General features: G+C 36.2%; 1 protein-coding gene and 1 long non-coding RNA gene across 5 annotated transcripts; both read right to left on the bottom strand.

The window, feature by feature from the left end:
- Positions 1–5,459: 5,459 nt before the first annotated feature.
- On the bottom strand, positions 5,460–8,833 carry LOC115962805. Of its 4 annotated transcripts, none has more exons than XR_004085608.1 (5): positions 8,627–8,831; positions 7,777–7,982; positions 6,675–6,887; positions 6,327–6,560; positions 5,460–6,181 (listed from the first exon to the last, which is right to left on the bottom strand). XR_004085608.1 is itself a non-coding variant. In XM_031081679.1 (3 exons), exons 1-3 carry the CDS (start codon positions 8,755–8,757, stop codon positions 7,543–7,545), a joined length of 426 nt encoding a protein of 141 aa, XP_030937539.1. In that variant the 5' UTR covers positions 8,758–8,833; the 3' UTR covers positions 7,460–7,542. The 4 variants fall into 4 exon arrangements, 1 of the variants encoding a protein (XP_030937539.1); XR_004085607.1 differs by having other exon boundaries at positions 6,753–6,887; positions 8,627–8,830; XR_004085609.1 differs by having other exon boundaries at positions 6,753–6,887; positions 7,777–7,960; positions 8,627–8,830.
- Positions 8,834–10,570: 1,737 nt separating this feature from the next.
- Positions 10,571–11,882, bottom strand: LOC115962806. Its single transcript, XR_004085610.1, has 3 exons — positions 11,780–11,882; positions 11,505–11,607; positions 10,571–10,987 (listed from the first exon to the last, which is right to left on the bottom strand). It is a non-coding gene; the product is annotated as an uncharacterized LOC115962806 (long non-coding RNA).
- Between the last annotated feature and the right edge of the window lie 13,810 nt (positions 11,883–25,692).

Below are 25,692 nucleotides of genomic sequence, written 5' to 3'. Positions count from 1 at the left end.
TTAGCCTGCACCCCTAATCCAGCGTCCACGTGTAGGTTCGACTTTCCAGGACTGATACTTGTCCCATCAGCCCATACTCAAAGTGGTTGGAGGTGGTTGTAAAAGCTGAAAAGCATTGCTCTGTCTGACGTAGAGTATTCAATGGCAGTAATGACAGCTTTTCCTTTGTCCTTTGTCGCTATATTATCCAGGGATCTTTTCTTTTTATCAACACGGATGTGTTCGGTCATTCCCAAAACCGTTCCTATGCCGTTCTTGCCCTTTTCTTTTAGGAGGGCTTTGGGGATGCCGAGGACAGAGTCATCCTCGGCTATGTCTCAAGGCTACTTGGACTTTTATTATATGTCCTTGGCTCGGGCCTTGGGCCCTAAGGTAAACTGGGCCAGGGTCACAATTTCTTTGGCCCCACAATAAAATTCCCTGAAAAAAAAAAAAAAAAAAAAAAAACATGAATAATAATAATAATAATAAAACAAAATTGGGAAGTTATTTTTTGAAGAAAAGATTGAGAGAAAAACAAATAATAAATAACACAAAAAAATTATAGATACTTGGATGTTCAAAATATTAATGAAATAAATCATGAATCTGGCCTTATTATTTATAGTGACCTAAAAATCTAAAGATGAGAGTCATGGTATAATAAACTATTATCCATAATCATTCCTATATTTATCCAACAAACAAAATTTCAACCATGGTAAACTTCAACCCAAAAAAAAAAAAAAAAAAAATGTTAAGAAGTTGTTTCTATTTAAAACAATAATTTTAAGTTGTGAAGAATGAAGTTGTTATAAACAAAAGAAAAAATAATAAACTTATTTAAAATCAAATGCCATAAAAATCAAGTTGTTAATGTTAATTACAATTTCTTTTCCTAATATACGGTAAAGATCAAGTTGTTAACGTTATTATTATTATTTTTCCAAAAAATTGATATTTATCCAAAAAAATAAATAAATTAAAACAAAATATATTTGAAAAAAAGTAGATAAGAAATTTATCATTAATTCCTCCTGTAAGGACTCAATTTGAAACGACCCCAAAATGAGATTGGGTTCGCATGTTAGAAGGCCCAAACAATATAATTTATAGAGCGTGGGTTTGAAAGGCTAGGCCTTGGTCACCGGACGATGGTTAGTCGTGATTTCCATAGCGATTTACACAATGATGAACCTGACGTGTTTACTAATAATCTATTCCGGTACGACATGAGTGGCTCCGGTCCTTAGACTTCGTCCAAGGAGCTTCGCATCCTTATTCTTCTCCCTTTTTTAGGACTCCCTGGTTTGGAAGCCCCCCTTTTTGGCGCATAAGTCTTCACATTATATAGCTCTTCTTGGCTGATCCTGGCCCTCCACCTGTTGATCAGGCAGGTGCCTATTCAAATACCTGTCCCATCAGCCGCCTCCCCTCGCTTTTTGTTAGTTGCAATAACCGAAGTCACACTGTTCAGGCGTCTTTTCTCATTAATATGGTTAGGACGTTTGTGGCTGCATTCAATGCGGAGGGGACGTATTTACCTTGAACCACCTCCACTCCGTACCCCCACGTGGGTCCCATTCTACTCACCTCTTCTTCTGGGGTGCTTCGGGGGCTGCCTTGGACGATTTGTCTCTCTTCCCTTTGAAGTCTCGGGATGCCGAGGACAGGATCATCATCGGCTGCATCTCTGGGCTGTTTGGTCTTTCACCACTTGTCCTCGGCAACTACTCTCCTCGGCACGGGCCCTGGGCTCTAGTGGAAAGTGGACCGGGTTGTAAGTTCTCTGGCCCCACACCTCCTGTGTGTATATCCTCCCAATGAAAGGTTTTTTTTTTTTTTTTTTTTTAAACGGGATTAGCTATACTTCTACATACACATGCAACTACACAATTTAATATTTTATGCTTTGGATAATATTTAGATAGACACAATTGTAGGTTGTAGTTGTATGGCACCAACCAATTAAATTTACTTCTCAAAGAAGAAAACCAACTAAATTTAATCTCTTTTTAAAATTTTACATTTTGTTGAATGTAGGTTGCATGTTTTATTAAAACACTTATTTTTTGAATGTAAGTTGCATGTTTTGTTAAACTACTTTTTTTTTTATAATTTTTTTTTTTTTTTTATAATACACTACACGTAAAAATAAGGATTAAATGGATTAGATGAAGAATTTGGATTATAATACACTACACTTAAAAAATAAGGATTAGGTGGATTAGATGAAGAATTTGGATTGTAATCTATGGGTCCGAGAGATCTGCAATCCGGCCCAAATTCTATCTGGGCCCGGGGCCCGTGCCGAGGAGGCATCGTGCCGAGGACGAATGACCAGTGGCCAGGGCAGCAGGGGGAACAGCTGAGATCTTACCCTGTCCTCGGCCTTCCAAAGCTCCAGTAGAGAGACCGACATTTTGGTGGGGGTAATCCCCAAGCGGCCCCCTCAAGGGGATGTGGACGGGATGGGGCCCATAGGGAAGCAGGGAGTGAGAATTGGACCAAGGAAAATGCGTCCCCTCTTCAATAAATGCCCTTGCCAATACCCAGAACTGATTAATGAGAAAAGACGTTTGGACAGTGTCAGCTTCGATCCATGTAACTAATAGAAAGTTAGGCGGGACAGTTGATGGGATGGATACAGAAATAAACTCCTACCTGACCTACAAGTGGAGGGACAGGATCAGCCAAGACCGACTATATAATAAAAAGGTAAGGGCACTAAGGGAGGGGGGCTGGGAAAAATGGCCAAAAACCGGAGCCTCCCAGCCCACCTCCAGGAGAAAGTCTCCATGGGTGAAGGTAACCTAGACACGCGCGACTACCACGAAAAACCCACCGCTCGTCGATCAAGGCCTAGCCTTTCAAACCCACGCTCTACAAATGATATTGTTGGGGCCCCCTTACGTGCGAACCCAACACTGTTACGGTCCGCCACGAATCGTGTCCCCACATAATCAAATTAAGATTTTTATTAACTTAGAAATTATAGAAGAAGAAAAATTATATATTTTTAAAATCTAAAATTCTTTAAAAAAAAATTCTGCAATTTGGTGAAACCACCTGGCGTAACCACGGCTTCTAAACCAAAATTTTATTATATAGTATATGATTTTTTTTTTCCAAATTTTAGTTCATAATTTTTTTTTTTTTGGCTTTTTCTTTTTGCTGGAAAGGTACTAAAATATAGAGTTTCATTGTTTTTGTTCAAGATTGGCTATTATGAAGCATTTAAAATCAAAGCAATACTATAGAAAAGTCTAACTTAACAAAAATATTTTCGTATAGAATGAAATGTTAGATTGTTCAGTGTGCTTAAAGTAGATAAAGTTGTTTGCCATGACCTTCTCAAGACCACGCAAAAGTAGAAGTTTAGTACATTGGGTAAGATTTTTTTTATTTTTTATAATCTCTTCTACACAATTTAAATTGTTTAAAAAACGAAAGAAATGTGCAGTAGATCTTACAACAATATGATATAGCATAAAAAGGTAAAGAGTATTCCCACCCTCTCTCCCCAAAAAATAAAAAATAAAATAAAATGAAAGGAAAGAAGACATGCTTTTTGATGAACAGGAAAGAAGACATGTATTCATATGTGTTTATGTTTATACATATCTGCTATCTTTTCAACCTAGATAATGGTTGGACATAAAAATAATACCATTACCTCATCCTCTTGATTAAAGCATAGTTGTATGTGTGCAGTTGAATTTGATTTAGAGAGTAGTTGAATTGAATATATATTATAAAAAAGAAAATAAGTACATCTACTTAAACGGTAAGGTTATACAGTTATACATAATAGTAATTTTGTCATATCTCACATAACATTAAGAGTTAAAAAATAAGTGTTATATCAATTTTCTATTCTTTTTTTCTTTTTTTTCACATTAGGTTAAAAAAAAGATAGTGTTGTATCAAATTTGATGGTATGTCACAAAATAACTAATATTTATTTTAGTTCATTCATTCTCATATCCTCTTTTTTTTTAGATATTTTATTTAAAATTCAACAATTACCAAAGGCAGTTTCATTCATATGCTAATCCTACAATCATGTGTACTGTTCAAAAGATAAATAATTTTTTTAACATTTCACTACGTGGATGAAATTTGATACTTTTTTATGAAACCCAAACCAAGTGAGCATATTTAGCCAAAAAAAAAAAAAAAAAAATTAAGGACAAATTACATTCTTTTCCCTTTAGGTTTGGGGGAATGACTTTCATCCCCAAACCTAAAAGGAAAAAAATACTTCCCTCCCTTAAGGTTTGAAAAAAATGACACTCACCCCCTTCCATTAATATTAATAACAGAATATTCTAAATTTTTAACAAATTCTTTTTACCAAAGTTTAACCATCGTTGGTAAAAATAGCATCCACATAAAAAAAATAAAATGAAAAGAGCATATTATAAAACATGTTGCTCAAGCAGATGTTTTAGTCGCTCTTAGTCAAACCTTAACAAATGATAATATAATAATAATTAAATATAAGAGCAAAAGGACATAAGCAAAGAGAATAGATAAAATTAATTAAAGATGACATAAAAGAAGAGGAACCAACATAACCAATTCTACAGAATCATTTCATCATGAATGGTGACCAATAAGATAGCTTCGAAATCTAAATAGTTCATTACGGGCCTAGTGCTAGGCCCAGCTATTGGTTGGGCATGAACAAATCAAGCCTAGCTTTAAAAGGGACTCCTTTTCCTCAAATTGCATGATTAGGTTTTTTTTTTTTTTTTTTTTTTTTTTTTTTTTTGAGAAATGCATGATTAGTTCATTACCCTTCAAATTTAATTATGATTACTAGTCTTGCCTCATAAACCTGTTACCCTAATACAATACAACCATCATTTTCTTACCACACTTAAGCCATCACACGAGTTACAAGCTAAACCAACAAAGATTGGCTATTATGAGGTTGATAACAATAACACTTAAAAATACAATAACAAATCCAAAATGGCAACTAACTAACTTAGTAATTTGGTACTATCAATGCATTAAATCATGTTTTTGACCTATATTATAAAGGGATATATTCACATTTGTTGCATCGGTTTGGACTTTTTTCAACTTACATGCTGCAAAAACATTTTATTGGTAACCATAAAAATCTTCTTCAAACAAAGGAAATCTTTATATACATAAATAAACTACTTATCGATACATGGAAGTCAAAAACAGCTCAGAAATTAGTTTCTTTATCAACAATTAGGTTCCTCTCTCGGTTGGCTTGGAGGATTATGCAATGATTTTCTTTCCAACAAACTGCAAACGAAAAATATACATGATCTATGAATTATAATATACCATAAAGAGAAATTACACCACAGCACATGGAATCCATAACATAGTCAGGGCCTTGTTCAGATAACTAAATATTGACATAAATTTGACCAAGTGATTTCATACCATTTATCAAATGCATCCCATGGTTACCAAAGAATGTACAATGGAACTTCAAAAGAATAATTAGCATCAGATCATGCATTTCTAATGGTGATGGTTTTTAGTATTGGTACATTGGAGTGAAAAACTAATTGAAGCTCGTTAAGATGTCTCCATATACATTCAGGATAAAATTGACACCCAAAAAAAAAAAAAAAAAATTATGAGCATTGGCTGAGATCTGAGTGTGCGATGGCGAGTCTTTAGCTGAATGCAAATTGGTGGAAATTGGCATGGGCAATGTTCGGTTTCTAACTGAACTCATAGCTGTGTTTTTGGACAATTCTTCATGTTGGAGCAAGTCACAGCATCCCTCATACCACACCCATATCACCAGGAGCTCTCTTTGGACTCATTGCCTTGGATATCACTGGAGAAAGCACATCTTCCCTGGGCTCAAGTTTATGCATTAGATACTCTTTCATTGAAACAACCTTATATCCATATTTGCTCACCCTTATTATCTTGCTTTCCTCTTTCAGTAGCAACAGAGACAATAAATTTGTGGAAAGCACTCTGAATTTCTGATACCGCAGCAGCGAAAGCTGATGCCAAATTTTCAGTTACAGTTTCAGTTAATGTCCTTTTAAGACTTGTAGGCATCTGTTTTTATTTTTAATGGTAAGATTGACAGTGCTTTCCAAAACATGCTTCCTGAAATTCTTATGTATTGCTCTTGGATTATGTCTAGTGGTTTCCTTGTACCCCTCAGGAGCCAGCCTTGATTCAAATGCTGAAAATCAAATGATAAGGGGCATTAAGAATTAGGAACCATGTTGGAGTGTTTCCATTTTACCTCACAAAAGCAGTAAAATAATAAAGAAAAAAAAACATGGGAATAAATGTGTTGCACAAAGTAAGGGTGTAAAAAATATAACCTGGGGCTCCATAGAATTCAGGATCTTCTTCATCTTCATCATCATCCAACCTGACAACCCAAGAAGGTGTGGTGCTAACATCCTGATTACGTTTCTTCTGCTGAGAGTATGTCTCAAATTCTTGGCCTTCTTCAATTTGGTGGGAACTCATTTCTTGTAATGATGAACATATTCCTTCTGGGTCAAGATCCTTTCCAAATGTAGTAGATGAGGAGGTAGGCAACCACTTTGAACCTTATAAAAAGTGTTTTCAAGTCATGGAATTTTCATTCAAGATTAAATGAAGCTTTTAACAAATATACCAAGCTGAAAATGCTATGGATGGTTTAAAAGTGACGGTCTGAGTACCAGAAACCTCTCTACCACCAGGACCAAGACACAAGTTTATGTTGGATGCTTAAACCATGATGGCATGGTTGGAATTACCTTGGAGAAGCTTCAAAGAGGGGCTGATAGGACTTATAGTTTGTCACCATTTCTTTGCATGCAGTCAAGTAGAGCCATTTTTATAGTGTATTTATGCCTTTAAATATATCTTGGTTTTGTTGCTCCTTTTATCTCCTATAACAGAGAGAAATGTAAGAGAGATTAATGATGCTCAAGAATTGGCTTATGGGATTCTTGCATAGTTCTAGATTACATGCATTTGTGCACATAAGCATATATATGAACTTTATAGCTGTTACCTGGCTGCAATTAGCAGGCATATTGAGTCCTCAAATGAGCATATGCAGCAGATGTGATAGCTAGATGGTCGATATATAGAGAGACTGAGAAAGCATATGGTTCTAGCTTTTCATTTTTAAAATGAAATCAGATTATGACCAAAGCATATACAAAATGCTATTTCTTAATATTCTATAACAGCCATTAGTATTAGAAAACTGACAAGTCAAAACATTATAGTGAAGACAATGCAATAGTAACAAGTAGACCAGAATTTCCTAGGTAAAATAAATCCAAAAAATTTGAGGGGATTGTTTGAAATTTTTTTTTGAAGGATTACATATGCAATGCAACAGAATATGTTGCAGTACATAGATAAAAGTTTGACACAAAAATTGAAGGGAAATTGCTCTAATAAATGGATAAGAAATATGGTAAATTAATTGTAAAATGAACCAGTTTATTCCAAAATGAAATGTTAGAAAAAAAGGACCTTTGAGAAGAAATATGGATTTAATATTATTTTGAGCTTAGAATAGGAATCATGTATTTACCTGGATATTTGGAATAGGGTGAATCTAGAACCACTCTGTGCTGAAGTGCATGAGTAGTAATTGGGATATGAAGGATGACCAAAATCTATAAATAGTATACAAACAACAAATTTAATAATAATTAATAATATATGAAATTGAAAGAAGAAAAAAAAATCAAAAGGAATCATATTAGGTTTTGATGGAAGAGAGAAAACAAATGAAATGAAGAAGAGAATGTGACAACTCACAAATTTCAATGAAACAATTAGATTGGAAATTTGAAACCAATTCAAGCTTCAGTTCTTCATTTAGCTTTCCATGGAAAGTGATTGTGCCACCTGCTTTGCTGGTAGGTAGTAGCACTCTTGCTCCTGAACTTCTATTCTTGAAGAGATAAAAAGTTACCCCAGCCTCAAACAATCGTGAAGCATCCTTGACATTGGAAAAGTATTCGCTAATAAAAAAGAAATTACCGGTGGTAGTTACATCAAAAGAATTGCCAAGTGCTGCTAACTATGACTTATAGAAATCATAGTCATAAATTCAACATTTTTTCCCTTAAGATTCAAATACACCTAACAATGAAGGCAATATTATCTTTTTAAACTTTGTACAAATAATGAGCCCTAATTATTAGAAAACTAACAAGTCAAAAATTTGAAAATCTACATATGCTATTCAGTAAAATATGTTGCTCTAAATGGCAATACAAATTTGAAACTAAAAGTGAAGGGGTCTCGCTATAAAATAAGTGAATAAGAAATATGGCAAGTGGTAAAAAAAAAAAAAAAAAAAAAAAAAAACCCTACTTGATTCCAAATTAAAATGTTGGAGAAAAGGACATTTGACAAAAATACCAATTTTAGATTATTTTGAGCATAGAATAGGAATCAAAAGTTAATCTAAATATTTGGAACAGGGCAAATCTTGGACCATTCTATGTTGAAGAATAACCGAAATATGTAAATAGTATATGAACAACAAATTTAGTAAAGAGTATGCGAACTAAAATGTTAGAACCAAAAGGAAAGGATTCATAATAGGTTTTCTTAGAAGAGAAAAATTAAAAGAAAAGAAGATGAGAACGAGAGAACTGACAATTTCGATGAAACAATTTCATTGGAATCCATTTTAAATTCCCTCCATTGTGATTCTTGTACTATGAGCAATCTTCTACTAATGACCACTCTTGCTGATTCCATATCTCTTGCAAAGAGACCAGTAAACATCTGGCTTCAACAGCCATTCTAGGATACTTCCATCTAGCTTTCCACAGAAAGGGAGCACCTCCTGTATTGCTGATAAGTAGTAGCAGTTCTTGTTCTGGAAAAGATGATGAAAATTGACCACAGCTCCTCTGCAAAGGTTCCAACATCAACAAAATTTAATGCCTCCGACTAAGGAGAAATAGGTGTCAAACTGGCCAAACAGCTCAGGTAACAAAAATAATTTTAGGCTCCAGCATTGTCAAATTTAATGTCTCCAACTATGGACATATAGGTGCCAAAGCTGGCGGAACAGCTCAGGTAACAAAAGGAAAATTAGTCTCTAAAATGGGTACTATGTGAAGTATCCTTGACATTGGAAAAAATATCCTCGGATATATGAGAAATTTTCTGGTGGCTTTTACATTGGAAGAATTGTTAAGTGCTACATGTGGCTTACAACACTGATACAATGACATAACACGTGAAAACTACACATATATCAGAATATCAAGATGATTAGATGCTAAGTAACAAGTTATAAAATGTTGTAGGAAAAGTGAGAGGGAAGAGGGGATAATTGGCATGAATGATATACTTATCAGATTGAATTAGTACTCTATTTATTCAAACATAAGCTGAACACAATAGATATGCTAAATTAGTACTCTATTTGTCCACGTGTTGTTAGCTTTTTAACATCCCATGCTCCTAGCAATTAGTTTAATATATACATGTAAGCAATTAAAAGAGTGAAAGCAAAGGACATTTGTTCAGGTTAAGCTACAACAATACCAGACGCACAGAATGACTTTCATGTCAAAGAGTGTCAAACCATAATTCTGTGATCTGACAACTCAATCTAACTCTATTCATTGTCCTGGTGACATATGAACACATATATGGAGTTGACATGCACACCTTTACATAGACTTAACAATTTTGTTTATGTAGATATGCACAATGGGTACAGAACCCAGTCACTGTACAAATATTTATATATATATATATATATAAAAACTGAATTGGATCTCACAAAGCACCAATTAATTAAGAAGTAAGTTGTATACGCGTAACTGAAATGGTAAAGAGAAAGCAGACATTAAGTACCTCGGCATCGGTTGTCATCAAGTTGGTTATTTTCGAAGATGCCATCTTCTTGCATGCTTCATGATTTAGCCAAAAAAATTTAAATGTGTTAGAAATCTTCAAAAGCTATATAACTATATTAGAACCATCAACACCTTCAGTATTGTCTAAAACTTTATAAGAAATTTAAGCTTTGCTTCCACTAGTAGAACTGGGGATCACATAACTTTATGGACCACTAAAACTAACCTTCCAACCCAAACATGAAAACAAAAATCCGGAAGACCTTCTCCCACCCAATGTCTAAACTCATTCTTATGCAACCCAACTCCACTTTCCCACAATAAATTCACTCAAATAAACATAGGAATTATGACCTAGCCCAAATTAACAAAATTTATTTCCAACTTTACAAAGCCCTGAAAACAAGAACTGGTTGATGTATTATTAGAATTCCAGCTCATGAAATTGAAAAGAATGGGTATTTTTTCAGCAATGGGCATAATTAATTTGACACCAATAAGTGAAGGTTACAAGAAATGCTGAGAAAAAGAATTGAGTATGTATGTTATCATGATAATTGCCAGGAGGACATGCATTTTTTGCAACATTCCAGTAATCAGAGTAATTAATTAAAGAAGCATTAAACTAAAATATTTATTTTTTTTATAATTAACTTAAAATGTTAAGAAGTAAAATTTAAGAATAGCCCTTTTACTATGCATTGTATACGTACACTTACTAATCATCTCTATCATCATCATAGTCGTCGAAGTCGTCAAATTCTTCAGTCAGAGTTGTCAAAGATGTCAAAGTCTTCAGAGTCCTCAGAATCCTTCCCTTAGATGTATTTTCCATTGATTTTGATGTTTGGAATATGGGAAATCTGAAACCACTCTTCGCCACTCCCCTCTGCACATCGTTTCTCTAAGTTGGAGCAATCAGCAATGTGCAGGTGTTTTGATTTGGTGAGGTGGAACATGGGAAGATACATCAGGTTGTTGCAGTAGCGAAGAGCTAGCTTTTGAAGGGAAGAAAGATTGTCCAACCAATCAGGCAAAGCTTTCATTCTGTTAAATTTCTTTATCCACGGCTATTCAAGGGCAGTGAAGAGTTGAATTTCGTTCGGGAGAAAGTTGAATGTAGGACTCCCACGCAATCATTACTGGTGGTAGTTACATCAAAAGAATTGTCAAGTGCTGCAAACTATGGCTTACAGAAATCACAGTTAAATATTAATAAAGAATATGAAAACATAAGGGGCTTTTAATTTCTCAAAAATACTTGATGTGCTAAAAAATATCCAACCATCAAGGAATAATTACAATGAAATAGAGCTAAAAATTGAAGATACACAAAAATTATGCAATAAATATATGTTACATAAGTATGAATTAATGGTTTGACATAAAACTATTTGGACATCGTTAACCCAAGAATATGGTAATATATATATAGAACAAGTCATGAACAGTGAGTCAACTTCACAGCAAACAGGAGAGAACATAGAAATTATAAATGGCTTCGAGATTAGAATAGGAATGTAGAATGTGTCAAAGGTTTTTCTTAATCACAGGAACATGGGCAATCTTAGAACCTTTTGTGCTAAACTACATGACCTTTGATTGGGACAATGAAAGATCATAGGTATTTGTAATTTAGTAATGCAATGAGCCACTTACACCATAAGTAGATATTGCAATGAGCCAGTTACACCATAAGCAGATATTGCGGCTTCTTGCAAATGTACAGCTCATGTAAGAATAATAGGTGGCTTTCCACTTACTGTCAAAGACATTCTCAAATATGTTAGGGTAGAGTCCATCCACATATATAATAGCCTAATTTTCACCATTGACATATGATTGACCAAAAAGAAGACTGATTCTTTTCCATTTCCTTTTATATTACAAAAGAACTTCTACCTTGTCAGAAATTTTAATTGTCTGAAACTTACTGGTCATCCATCTTAATAATGTACATGATCTTCAGACAGCTTCTTGTTTAATACATTCATTAAAATAGATATTTGGAATGTGGGAAATCCTAGACCACTCTGCACCACATGCCTTTGCACATCTTTCAATTAATTGGGAAAAATGCTAAGAGACCCCTTAAACTTTGAAGCAGTGGCCAAAACACCCCCTAAACTTTTAGTTTGGCCAATTTGCTCCTTAAACCATACAAACCTGCCAAATAAAACCATCTAGTCTTTCTGTTAAGTGACTAACAGAACACAACGCACATGTGCATTTCATTTAAATCAAAGAAAAAAAAAATCCACCACATTCTGATATAGTATAGAGAGTGCATCGCCTGAGTTTATGGTTTTGCCGCCATTTATATTTTCTGCCACATATCGTTGTCTTTAAATCTGCATCCATTATTGCCATCTATGGGTAAGAGGAAAGAGAGTATGCGAGCTTGAGAGAGAAACCCAAATTGGAGAAATCTATGGATTAATTTTAACAGAGGGTGAGAGAGTTTGAGATATGGAGATTAGATTTGGGATTAGTTCTAACTTTTGAGAGGCTAGAGCTTGAGAGTTTTTGGCTAGGGAGGCCACAGATTGGCTAGAGAGAGAAAATTGAAAGAGAAAGAAATTTCTAGAGAGAAGCTAGAGAAGAGAGATGGCTTGGTCTAGTCAAACATGGTGGCTGATCTTTGTTTTTGAGAGAGGCTGATCTGTGGGTTTAGAAAAAGAAGTTGCATAAAGAAGCTTTGGTTTGGGCTTTGAGACTTTGCCAAAAACCCAGGATGCTACTTATCGAACATGATCCGATGGTGGTGCATACCTCCGGTAATTCCGCAACCTCCTGGATGCTAACTGTGCTTGCCAATACAGCCATGTCTGGCGCTCACTATTTATGGCCTCAAACAAGTTTACATCATTTGAAACTCTCTTTTTCTTTCAGCAATAGTACAATTGGAAAAGAAACTCAATTCTGGGAAGTAATATAAATAATTATAAAGTAGCCATGATAGAAGGATTAGAAGCTTATGACGAAGAAAAGAGTGACAGAAGTGATGAACATGTTGAAAACACATCTATGTAGTGTCTTCACAAATGTGCTTATCTTTTGACTTAAAAGAAGGAGTGAGTAGTTACGATGGTGGTTATATTGCCAAGGTAGGAGAACTCAGCATTGAAGCTGATGTAATGAGTCTGTGCTTCTTCCTATTCCTCTTCAAGCGTGTCACCATTGTTGGGATCTCTCAATCGGTTTGGAAAGTTTTTTATTTTTATTTTTAATAAATGAAATGCACGTGAGCTCCGTTAGTCACTTAACAAACAGACTAACGAATGGCTTTATTTGGCAGGTTTGTGTAGTTCAAGGAGCAAATTGGCCAAAATAAAAGTTTAGGGAGTGTTCTGTACACTACTTCAAAGTTTAGGGGGTCTTTTGGCATTTTTCCCCAATTAATTTGGAGCAATGACAGGATATTTAGCTCTTCGATTGGATTTGGGGTGGGTTAAATGCTCCATGAATAAATGTTTCCTCCAGTTGAACACATTAGATATGCCAGTGCCTGCATATTGAGGTAATATATTTAACTGATTAATAAATTTTTAGTTCTTTGAATAATGAGAATCCATGTGTTGTTAGTTTTGTTAGCTTTTTAACATCCCAGGCTCCTAGTTCGTTAAATCCATGTCAGCAACTAAAAGTGTCAAAGCAAAGGACATTTCACACTGTTCAAGCTAAGTATAATAACACACATAGGGAGTATAATAACTAATATAACGCACAGAAATGACTTTCATATTAAATAGTGTCAAATTACAATTCATTGATCTAACTGTTTTGGTGATATATGAACACATATATGGATTATAGGTTTGACATAAAACTCTTCAGAGATCATTAACCAAAGAATATGGCAATATATATAGGGCAAAAAAGAGAAAGCACAGCAGAGAACAAATCATGAGCAGTTAGACGAATTCAAAGTGAAACAGCAGACAGAAGGAGGTTTGAGAGAACATACCAGTTTTAAATTATTTGACCTTAAAGCAGGATGTATCAAATATTTATCTTAATAACAGGAAAATGAGCAATCTTTGACCAGTTTGTGCTAAACTACATGACCTCTAATTGACACAATGAAAGATCACTGATATTTTAATGTAGTGATGCAATGAGCTACTCACACCATAAGCAGATATTGCAGATTATCCTAAATTTATAGTTTACTGTGGAAAATATTCTCCCTATTTGGTTATGTGATTTTCAAATACATTAGCGTAGTGTATTCAAGTAGATGAAGAGGAGATAAAAGATTAGTCCATCCACATTTATAACAGCCTATTTTTCACCATCAACACGATATTGACTAATGAGAATGATTCTTTCACTTTTCATTATATTACAAAAGAATTTTTCCCATGTGAGAGATTTTAATTGTGCGTTGTTGGTGAGAAATTCAAGTGTGATGAAGAGGTTCAAGTGCATCACGGTGAACAAATATTCAAAGCTCTAATTACAACTTCTACTTGCCAGATAATATCTGCTATCATTTATATATCTGTACATGTACCCACTTTGACAAATTGTCTCAAGTGCGTAAAGATGACAACAGTATAATTATAAGTAGGGAAAAAAGAATGTTCAAAAAAATCTGGAGAAGATCCGAATAGACTCCTCAATCTCCAAAGGCTCCTTTTATCTCTTGCAAGGGACTAATGACAATTGACAAAAAGTTTTAGCTGCAATTTACAGCAGCAAAGATTATGAGAGGTCATAGCTAGACATGGTTTGTCATCAATTGTCTAATGACTCGAAAAGCTTTACACATGTTGTGAGTAGAACTTATGTGATCAACCACAAAAAAGTAGAAATTATGTGATCTGTTTTTGGTAGGCATCCTCAACAACCAATGACATCCAACTCATTCACAAGAATCACAGCTTACCCATTTGTTCATATCCAAAAAAATTAAGAAACTATCAGAGTCATGCATTTATCCAGTTTCGGGGGCAACTTCCTTACTAATCTGCCGTGTAAAAAGGATCAAGAAACAACAATATTGGAGCATATGATGCATTTTTCCTTTTCTAAATCATTATGGAAGTCATCAGAATGTATCAACATTGTGGTAGCTTGAACTACTTATATTAGTACTAAAAATAGTAACTTTTTTGATGGGTAGTACAAAACCAAATTCTCAACCAAAATGTATTAAAACTATTAAATAACAGACATTTAGTGTTTATAGGTAAAAGGCCCATTATCTTATATCTAAGGGATTGAGAACAATCCTACAACTATTTGCATGACCTAGAGCAACCAGAATGGTCACCTGTTGGGTAAGACAATCATGTCAAGGTTACAAGAAGAAAACAACACAATAGTGGAAAACCTTAACTGAATATGGTACTTTTAAATTTCCTAATAGAGATGTGTATAAATGAATTTAATGACAACCAACAAGTAAAAAGACTATCTATTGATCTCTACCTCATAATCCCGAAAGCTGTTGAAGTCATTTGCATGAAAGTCTTATGTTAGGAAACTGTAACAAATAACATAGGATTTGAAAGGCAGAAGAATTATCAAGAATCCATAAATTAAGGAAGGAAAATATATATTGCTAGTTATATAGAGAATGGAAGAAACTATGGCCTATGCACAAGAAAATCCTTGGCCTCACCTAATGCTTTGTCAGAAGTGTTGTCAACTATGTATACTGGTAAAAACTTAAAAACAAGTACATGATATAGTTTAATATGACCTACAACCAAAATTTTTTAGTAGAGAGAGAGAACTCAAGACAATAAAATCAATATATTTTCAGTGCAATCTTCAAGTATTCTAATTACTGGTACTATGTCGTATCCTGGTCATAAATTAGTTCAATTTAAATTGAGTCTCAAGATGCTTCCCTTTTGGGGTACAATATTCGGGACTTTTAAGTTCATGCACAACTCTGATTGGGGTAAAAAAAATAATTGATGCAATCAATTAGTCTAAAGTTTAAAAAAAAAAAAAAAAAATCAAAAAAATTCATGACATTAACAAAGGGTCAAAGTGATACTACAGAAATGACTTGAAATTTGTACAAATAAAATTAGAAAACTGACAAGTCAAAACTTTAAAGGAAAAATGCAATAGTAAGAAGTAGACCAGAAATTTATATGTAAAACTAACCTTCTTTTTTTAATAAGAACTAACCAAAAAATAAATAAATAAATAAATTGATTAAAAATATATACACACACACATATATATATTTGAGGGCCTGCATTCACTACCCAGAAAAATTTGTTGCACTACATTGGAAACAAGGTTGAAATAAAATTGACGTGATATTGCTAATTGGAAAATGAATGTGTAGAGATTTCATGTTTTGTTAGCTTTTTAACATCCTAGGGTCCTAGCAATTAGTTTTTCATATCCATGTCAGCAACTAAAAGCGTCAAAGCAAAGGACATTTCACACTGTTCAAGCTAAGCAATAACAATACTAGACACACAGAATGACTTTCAAATCAAAAATTGTAAAACTACAATTCATCAATCCAACTGTACTCAATCTATACATTGTTTTGGTGACATATGAACACACATTTGGAGTTCACATGCACAACTTTACATGGACTAAAAGTTTTGTGCATGTAGATATGCACGTTGGCTGAATTGAGTTGATTATTTTCCCAGATGCAAACAGATCATATGTACCTTCATATATTTGATAGTTTGCAAAACTCAGCACTCTGTCAGCAGTAAGCAACAATCACCTCGATTTCGTTGGATTCATACACAAACTTCTCTTACTCATCACAGCTATAAGTAGTCCCTGTGCAACTCTGATTATCAGACCAACCCCAGCTTCCTCCTTGTCCTTGAAGATTGCTCTCTCAATAGTAAGTATACACATTCCTCCTCTGCTCATCAGCTTGCAATTATAATCAATTGTTCCACCAGCTGGAAACAATAGGCATATTGTCTCAATTGTATTTGCCTACACATGACATGAATACAGTTATGTCATGAAGTAAAGAGTCTTGGGAAAACAGAATCGAGGAATGAAGAAATAGGAGTCAACTAGAAGTTTGATTGCCTATTTCAAAAGTATGCTCAAAACAATCATGGGAAGATCCAAATAGAGTCCTCAATCTCCAAAGCTCCTTTTATCTCTTGTGGGGACTAACTAAGATTGACAAAAGGTTTCATCTGTGATGAATGGCACCAAAGGTTTCATCACAGGACTTAAGAGGTCATTAATTGTCTATAGTTTCAAAAAATAAATATTAAACCAAGTAGAACCTGAATCTATGTGATCTGTTGTTGGTTAGCATCCTCATTAACCAATAACATACTCATTCACAAGAATCACAACTTACCCATTTGTTAATATAAAATAATTAAGAAACTAGCAAAGTTAAGCATAATCAGGCACTTCAGTGAGATATTAACATTTATTGCATCTTGCCTTTTCTAAATCGCTATGGAAGTTGTCAGAATGTATCAACAACGTGGTCAGTTTATTTATTTATTTTTTTGATAGGTAAGAAAAAAATACATTCAAAAGACTGCTAGATGAAAAAAGCATCAGCAAAACAAAAGTACAAAAATAGAAAAGCAGAAAACAAAAACAAAAAAAACATTAATTACAAAGAAAGAGAGCTAAGGAAAAGAGGAAGAGAGTCACCAGATGTGAGTCCCCAAGCCCTAACCAAGTCAAACAGGGAACTAGAAAAGAGAGCAAGCATTTGGTCCTCAGACCTATCCAAATCCTCAAACGTCCGCTGATTGCGTTCCTTCCAAATACACCACATCAAACACAACGGAACTAAGTTCCAAATGTAAGATGAATGCTTCCCCAACCAATTCCACCAACTAAAAAGAAAATCTGACACCGTACATGAGGGAACCCATAAAATCCCAAAAATCCGATAGACAAAACACCACAGCCGATAAGCCTTTCCACAGTGTAACAACAAATGATCCACTGTCTCACCACAAAAACGACACATAATGCACCAGTCAACAAAATCAAAACCTCTAAGCTGTAAGTTATCAACCGTGAGGATCCTATCCCATGCTGCTGTCCAAACAAAGAAAGAGACACACCGGGGTGCCTTAACCTTCCAAATACCTTTCCATGAAAAAACAACGGAATAAGAGCCATGTAACTTATAATAAAATGAGCGGATAGTAAAATCCCCATTTTTGGTCAACTTCCGTCTCAACCGATCACCATCAGTCCCTGAAGGTAAATTGGTTGCCAAAAGTCGAAAAAAATCAACCACCACATCTGCCTCCCAATCATTAGGACCTTGATTGAAACGTACATCCCAAGTTCTCCCATCCCTTGCTCCTTGACATATCAAAGATGATTCAACAGAAGCCTCTCTGTTTACAGCAAAATTGTACAAGACTGGAAAAGCCAGTTAGTGAGAAAGATCTCCACATCACCTGTCTGTCCAAAATTTCACTCTATCCCCCACCCCAGCCTTATACTGGACATTTTTGTTGAAAATTTCCCCGCCTTTCCTGATACTTCTCCACAAACCACAACCACGAGCACCCCTTCCCAACTTAGAGGTCCACCCCCCCCCCCCCCGCGCGCGCCCATTCTTCCCCAAATTTCAAAGCTACCACTTTCTTCCAAAGCCTATTCTCCTCGATCCCAAAACGCCAGAGCCACTTTCCTAGCAAGGCTTTATTGAAAGTGGTTAATTTTCTAATACCGAGGCCACCATTAGCAATAGGCATACACACCTTATCCCATTCCAATAAATGAGTCTTAGGATCTCCCCACAGGAAATCCCTTTAGAGCTTCTCAATTTTGTTTGCCACATGTGTAGGGATGGTGAATAGAGATAAAAAATATGTGGGAAGGCTGGATAGTGTGCTTTTAAGCAATGTCAACCTACCTCCTTTCGACAAATACAACTTCTTCCACCCAACTAACTTCTGATCGACATTTTCCAAAATAGGGTTCCAAATAGAGGGAGACTTATGGGACGCCCCCAGCGGCATACCAAGATAAGTCATTGGCAAGGCCCCAACCCTACAACCCAATATCTCTGCCAAAGCCTGCACATTATTCACCTCCCCTATAGGAACCATTTCACTTTTAACTATGTTAACCTTTAAACCAATCGTAGTTTGAAAACAAAGTAACAGCAATCGAACATGTAGGACTTGCTCCACCTTTGCATCACAAAACAATATAGTATCATTCGCAAACAGCAAATGTGAAACACTTTCCCCTCTGTCCCTCCTACCATCCACCCTAAAACCACTAAGTAAACCTGCCCCCTCCATTCGCTTCACCATCCTACTAAACACCTCCATTATAACTAAAAATAATAAGGGAGACAACGGATCCCCTTGTCTCAAACCTCTAGAGCTACCAAAGAAGTCAGCTAGGGTCCCATTTACCAACACAGAAAACTGCACTGTAGAGATACAGGTTCGAATCTAGCTACACCATTTCTCCCTAAAGCCCATTTTCTTCAACAACTTCAGAAGTGCCACCCAATTAAAATTGTCATAAGCTTTCTTAATATCTAACTTACAAATCACTCCTAGAATTTTACTCTTCATTCTGCTATCAACACACTCATTGGCAATGAGAACTAAATCAAGGATCTGCCTACCTCTCACAAAACTATTTTGAGATTCAGATATTAGTTGATCTAACACCACTTTCAATCTATTAGCCAAAACCTTGGCCAAGATTTTATATAAAATCCCCACCAAACTGATAGGTCTGAAATCACGAATGTTGGAGGCATCATTTTTCGTAGGAATCAAAGCTATAAAGGTAGCATTAAGAGATTTCTCAAACTTACAGTGTTGATAAAACTCTTCAAAAACTGCTAAAACATCTCTTTCTACTACTCTCCAACAATGATGGAAAAAAGCCATAAAAAAGCCATCTAAACCTGGAGCTTTATCCCCTTCCATATCTCTGACCACTGATAGAATCTCTTCCTTTTCAAATCTCCTCTCCAACCAACCCCTTTCCAACTCCCCTATTTGAACTACCTGAGCAGCCACTGCTACTCCTTCCTCATAAATCACGCCATCCACTTCTAAGAAATTCAGATGGTTGTACCTTCTATGAGAATTAGCCATCTTGTGGAAGAACTTAGTATTATTATCACCCTCCTTAATGCATAACATCCTCGATTTTTGTCTCTCGGAGATCTCCTCTAGAGAAATAAGATGCTCTACCTGCGATCTCACTTCATTTTTCTCATTTCTCTCCGTCTCAATGAGTCCAAGAATCCCCTCCTTAGCATCTAAATACTCTAAAGCCCCCGATAAATCTTTCTTCCTACGCCCAACATTGCCAAACTCTTGGCGATTCTACTGAATAATGTCTTCTTTCAAAACTTTCAATTTTTTAGCGAACACATAACTAGGTGTACCCGAAAAAGAATGACGATTCCACCATGAGTCTACCTTGTCAACAAACCCGTCCGACTTCAACCACATATTTTCAAACCGGAAGGGACTTTTTCCCCTCGCCATACCCCCTACCCCCAAGAGAATTAGGAAATGATTTGAAACTGGTCGAGGTAGAATCCGTTGGGTCACATCCGAAAAGTGTTGCTCCCAGTCATGTGACACTAGAGCCCTATCAATCCTAGACATAGATGGCTGGTCAGTACCATTAGACCATGTATAACTCCCTCCCTCCAATGGCAAATCTATCAAGCTTAAATCTTCAATAAACTCAGAAAATTTTTCCATAGCCGGAGTAAGCCTAGACCCACCCCTTCATTCACTAGGAAAATAAACAATATTAAAATCTCCAAAACAACACCAGAGAACATTCCAATACTGCTGAATACCCACCAACTCATCCCACAAATCACCCCTCAAATTATTATCATTTGGGCCATACACCCCTGAGCATGCCCAAATAAAACCATCCTCCACACCTTTCCACTAAACCGATACCGAAAACGAGCCCACCAAATCTTCCAACTTTTCTAAAACCCTCCTATCCCACGTAATCAAGACCCCACCAGCCGTCTGATCAGCATCTAAAGCCACCCAATCCACATACAAACAGCCCCAAATACTACAAATCAGCTGCCTATCTATGCCAACAAGCTTTGTTTTTTGAAGGCATACAACATCACACTTCCACTCACATAACAAGTTCCTCACAACCAAACGTTTCTGGGAATCATTCAAACCTCTAACATTCCATGAAACCATTTTTAGCTTCATAAAGACTTTTGATGGCCCCTCTACTGTCTCTACCGCACTTCCACCACACTATCTCCCATCATAGTTAACCGTTAAAATTAAATTTCTCAACTCTCTTATCCCTTTACCCGTGGAAGATGCTACTTTTTGGTTAGTAGCTGCTTTCTTCCTCTGCTGGTTAATAACCACCATCTCCCTTTCTGGCCTTTGAAGATAAGCAATACACAACTTTTCATGACGATTAACAAAAAGCCCAATTACTCTACTAAAACTTGGGATTCTGTTCTTCACCCATTTAGAGACATCCAGCATGCCACCAATCTCTAACACCTCAGAATCATTGTGCACATCCATTGACAAAGCCATCTCCAGAGGGATAACAGTCAACAGTGGATCACAAACTGCCAGACTCTCCTCCTCATCCAAAACCACTACTGGGAGAGCCACTTCCTCCACCGTTGAGGTATCCAAAACAGATAGGCCACACTCACTACCAACGTTAACCCCTCTATTGACACCAAACAAAACCTGCAGCCAATAGTCTCTTATGGATATCTGCTAAGAATATACCTTTCAAGAGTTGTGAATTGACCATGACAGTCTTGCCCAAACCCTGCGTGAAGTCAACTGAGTTGAACCCATCAGTAGAGCACCCATTTGCTCTCATCGGAGCCACCTCGTGACTGTTAGAGAAAAACCCAGTAGAGAAAAAGCGATTAACAACCGTCGGAGCCACCACACGACCATCGTAGCTGGTTCCAAGCTCCAGCCCATCCACCGCGGTGTTGACGGAGCTTTTCCTCTCAAGCCTGTTGTTAAAACCCACCGTCAGACTCGCCGTGAGACCATCGGAGTTGTACCCAGCCCCAATCCCGGCCACTGTGAGGCTATTGGAGCTGATACCATCATACCCACTGCAACCAAAGAGCAATGGAAGCTCTACCTGTCGCTCGGGCACCTTGAGAATGGACCTTAATGCCTCGGGCTTGTCTAAAGGAGGTAATAAAGGTATCGTCGAGTGGGCCAAGGCTGTTGGGCTAGTCATAGAAGAGGACTCACCCAATTCATAAACACTTGGGCCCGAGAAGCAGAATTTATTAGACTGAAAAGAGCCCAGACCAGTTTGGGTCACCGTGGGACACAAACATTGATCTCCTGACCCACTAGAAGGACCCACCACAGCCTTCCTCAGATTCCTAAAGCCCCATTTAGAATACCTCCAACTACCTTTATTAGAAATTCCTACATCACACCTAAAATGGGCTGAGCCTATTACAGGATTTTTTTGCACCCGTGACCCACTAGGAGGACCCACCAAGTGTTTCTTCTGACTCCTTATGACCCATTTAGAAGGCCTCAGTCTACTTTTATAAGAATTCCAAGCTACACGTCTCTTACCTTCCTCATTCACCTCTACTGTCAAGCCTTCTCTTGTCCACTGAGCATTCCTCAGTTCACAATCTTTTCCAAAAACAGAATCATTCACCTTTGATTTGAATTTCAACGGAAAGCTCCTTTTATTACCTACCGGATTTGTCTCCCCCAAATTAAAATCCACATCACTGTGCTGAGGACCCAAAACTCTTCCTCTAGAGTCATCGGACCTAGTAAGTTCACCGGCGTTTTGCTCAACCTCCTTTGATCAATGACTGGGTTATGCTTCTCCCCCATATTATTTCTGCCCCTATCCTGCACTTGATGCCCACGCACCGTGTCAACAAAAGTTTTAAAAGGTTGAACCCCTGATTTAGCCTTATGAGGTTGAGCTACAAATCTTGACTGACCAAATCCACCATTCACATAGTTTTCAGGTTCCAACATCTTCCTTAACTCTAACCCAAAAACCCTCCATCCATTCTTAGTTCTGCCTTCTGGAATAATAATGGACCTCCTAGACCCGCCAACTTTAAGTTCAATCAAAAGAAGGAACAAGCCAAAGGAGTTGGAGCTCCGTTGGAGGGTGTAGGCAACATCCCCTTCCCTAAACGTATAAAAAAACTTCGGACTAATCCCAACAACAATCTGTTTTGTACTCTTCAGCAGCCAATGTGCCGCATTCTTACCCATGAAGACCGACTTCATGAAATACCTACTCCGTTCAAAAATCTTGACAGAAAAATACCGTCCCCCTTCCTCTACCACCAGTTGAAAAAATTTGGATTCAATACAAAAACAGCGAGAACCACCAATAATAGAAAGATAGAGAGAATAAAACCTTAAGAATATCTGGCTAATTTGAGGTAGCCGGGCCTCAAAGGAAAACCTGCCTTAGAGAGAATAGGTAATCACACACACACATTCTCTTAATCTTAGTGTTTTCACTCCAAACTGTGGTCAGTTTATAGATACTGGTCCATCACCATATACGCAAGTGGGATCTATCCTCCAAACAATTGCATGATCTAGATCAATCAGAATGGTCACCTATTGGGTATGAAAATAATGTAAAGCTTATAGAAAGAAAACACCAAAATAGATGGAAAACCTTAATTGAATCTAATTTTATGAGGGTTAATGGACTTAAGAAAAGGCTTCATAGTCCTTTACTCAAGGTTTCAAAGTGTTGCAAATATTGAATTCACTCTCTCATTCTCTCTTCTCTCAATTTTTTATTTTATTTTATTTTTTTATAATTTGTTGTTATCTTTAATTATTTGCTTATAGATTCTGAATAACTAACAGAGAAACCTCGCAGGTGATACCGGGTGTAAATCAACCAGTAAAGGGCCATGAAAATCATAGAAAAGGCAGCATGCAACTTCAACCACTGCAGCTGGTGCTAATGGTGTGTCATCTTCACCCACCACACAAAACAGTAGAGATTATTTTAAACTTTTGACCATTAGGATTTGAAAATTGTTACTTTTTTAGCATGAATGATATACTTATCAGATTGAATTAGTACTCTAATTATTCAAACATAAGAGATGATTTGAGAAAACTTACCAAATCTTATAAGCTTCCATTAGCTTGCGGCTAGATTAAAACTCCATAAGTAAATTAATTTTTCCTCTGGCTGAACACAATAGGTATGCTGTCCCTAGTGTCCACATGTTAGTTTTTAACATCCCATGCTCCTAGCAATTAGTTTAATATATACATGTTAGCAATTAAATGAGTGAAAGCAAAGGACATTTGTTCAGGTTAAGCTATAATAATACCTGATGCACAAAATGACTTTCATGTCAAAGAGTGTCAAACCATAATTCTGTGATCTGACTACTCAATCTAACTCTATACATTGTCTTGGTGACACGAACCAAGGATGTTAATTTCGTACCGTACCGGCTGGTACGGCCGGTATATATCGTACCGGCCAACAAACCGGTACAAATACCCCCTTATTTTGTACCAGAAAAAATACCGGTCGTACCGGCCACGTACCGGCTGTACCGGCAAAATCTGGCTATTTCGGCCGGTAAATGCATACCGGACCGAAACAAGAAAAAGAAGAAGAAGATAAAAAAAAACGTTCTCACTCTCTCATCTCTCCACTCACCGGCGTTCGCAGTTTCTCAAACTCATAGCGCACGATTTTTCCTCCCTCAAATTCCAGATCGATCTTCTTAACCGGCGTTCTCCTACTCTCTTTTAGATTTACTTTCTCTTCCCTCTTTCTTGGTTGCGTCCAATGAATGCCAAATAGCCTGAATTTCAAACTCTTTAAACACCCAATAAAGTTGATAGCATGCAAAGGTGATGTATAAAGTCAAAAGTAGCTTTCATATGTCAGATTTTTTCATTTTTTTAATTATTTCCTAACCCCTAAAACGGTCAAAAGTCCTCTCACATGATCACATGTCAGTTGTTCTATTTTTTTTTTTTTCTTTAAGCCTTCAGTTAGTTCACGTGTGAAAGTACTGAAAGGTAAGCTTGCTATTTTAAATTTAACTTAATTTTTAATTCATTTTTATAGATACAGATGTATAGTCTTGGGCTTTGGCTTGGGTTTGTGTGGGGTTTAAGATTACAAATTAGTCTAATCTATGAATATATATATATATATATATATGGGCTTTAAATATTATATATATATAGCGGTAAACCCGATACGGTATACCAGTATTAACCGGTATCCAAAATATATCGTACCGCTGGCCAAACCGGTACAGCTTCCGGTACGGTATTGACACCCTTGACACGAACACATATATGGAATTGACATGCACACCTTTACATAGACTAACAACTCTGTTTATGCAGATAGGCACAATGGGTACAGAACCCAGTCATTGTACAAATATATATAAATTGAATTGGATCTCGCAAAGCACCAATTAAAACAAGAACTGCTCCATGTATTATTAGAATTCCAGCTCATGAAATTGAAAAGAATGAGTATGCTTTCATCAATGGACATAATCAATTTGACACCAATAAGTGAAGGTTTAAAGAAATGCTGAGAAACAGAATGAGTATGTATGTTATCATGAATGGATTAATCTAACAAATTTTATGAGCATTGGCTGAGATCAGATTTTTTGCAACATTCCAGTAATCAGAGTGGTCGGTGAGTTAAATTTTTATTAATTAATTCAAGAAGCATTAATATAATTTTTTTTTTTTTATAATTAATCTAAAATGTTAAGATCTGAAATTTAAAAATAGCCCTTTTAAAAATAAAAAATTACATAAATAAATTGGAGGCCAGTAGGAAATGGAATATACTTGTAGGCCAGGTATAAGTACACTTA

The sequence above is a fragment of the Quercus lobata genome, chromosome 10, assembly GCF_001633185.2.
Source record: "Quercus lobata isolate SW786 chromosome 10, ValleyOak3.0 Primary Assembly, whole genome shotgun sequence".
NCBI lineage: Eukaryota > Viridiplantae > Streptophyta > Magnoliopsida > Fagales > Fagaceae > Quercus > Quercus lobata.
This window is presented reverse-complemented; position numbering and strand designations above follow the sequence as displayed.

What these genes read in the sequence shown, in the direction of transcription:
- LOC115962805 (XM_031081679.1), bottom strand. Translation starts at nt 8,757, where the DNA reads ATGTTTACTGGTCTCTTTGCAAGAGATATGGAATCAGCAAGAGTGGTC. An exon ending in GAAATTGTTTCATCGAAATT is followed by an intron (nt 7,983 to 8,626) that starts GTCAGTTCTCTC and finishes CTTTTTTATTAG; the next exon opens with CGAATACTTTTCCAATGTCA. An exon ending in TAATTGTTTCATTGAAATTT is followed by an intron (nt 7,632 to 7,776) that starts GTGAGTTGTCAC and finishes TACTATTTATAG; the next exon opens with ATTTTGGTCATCCTTCATAT.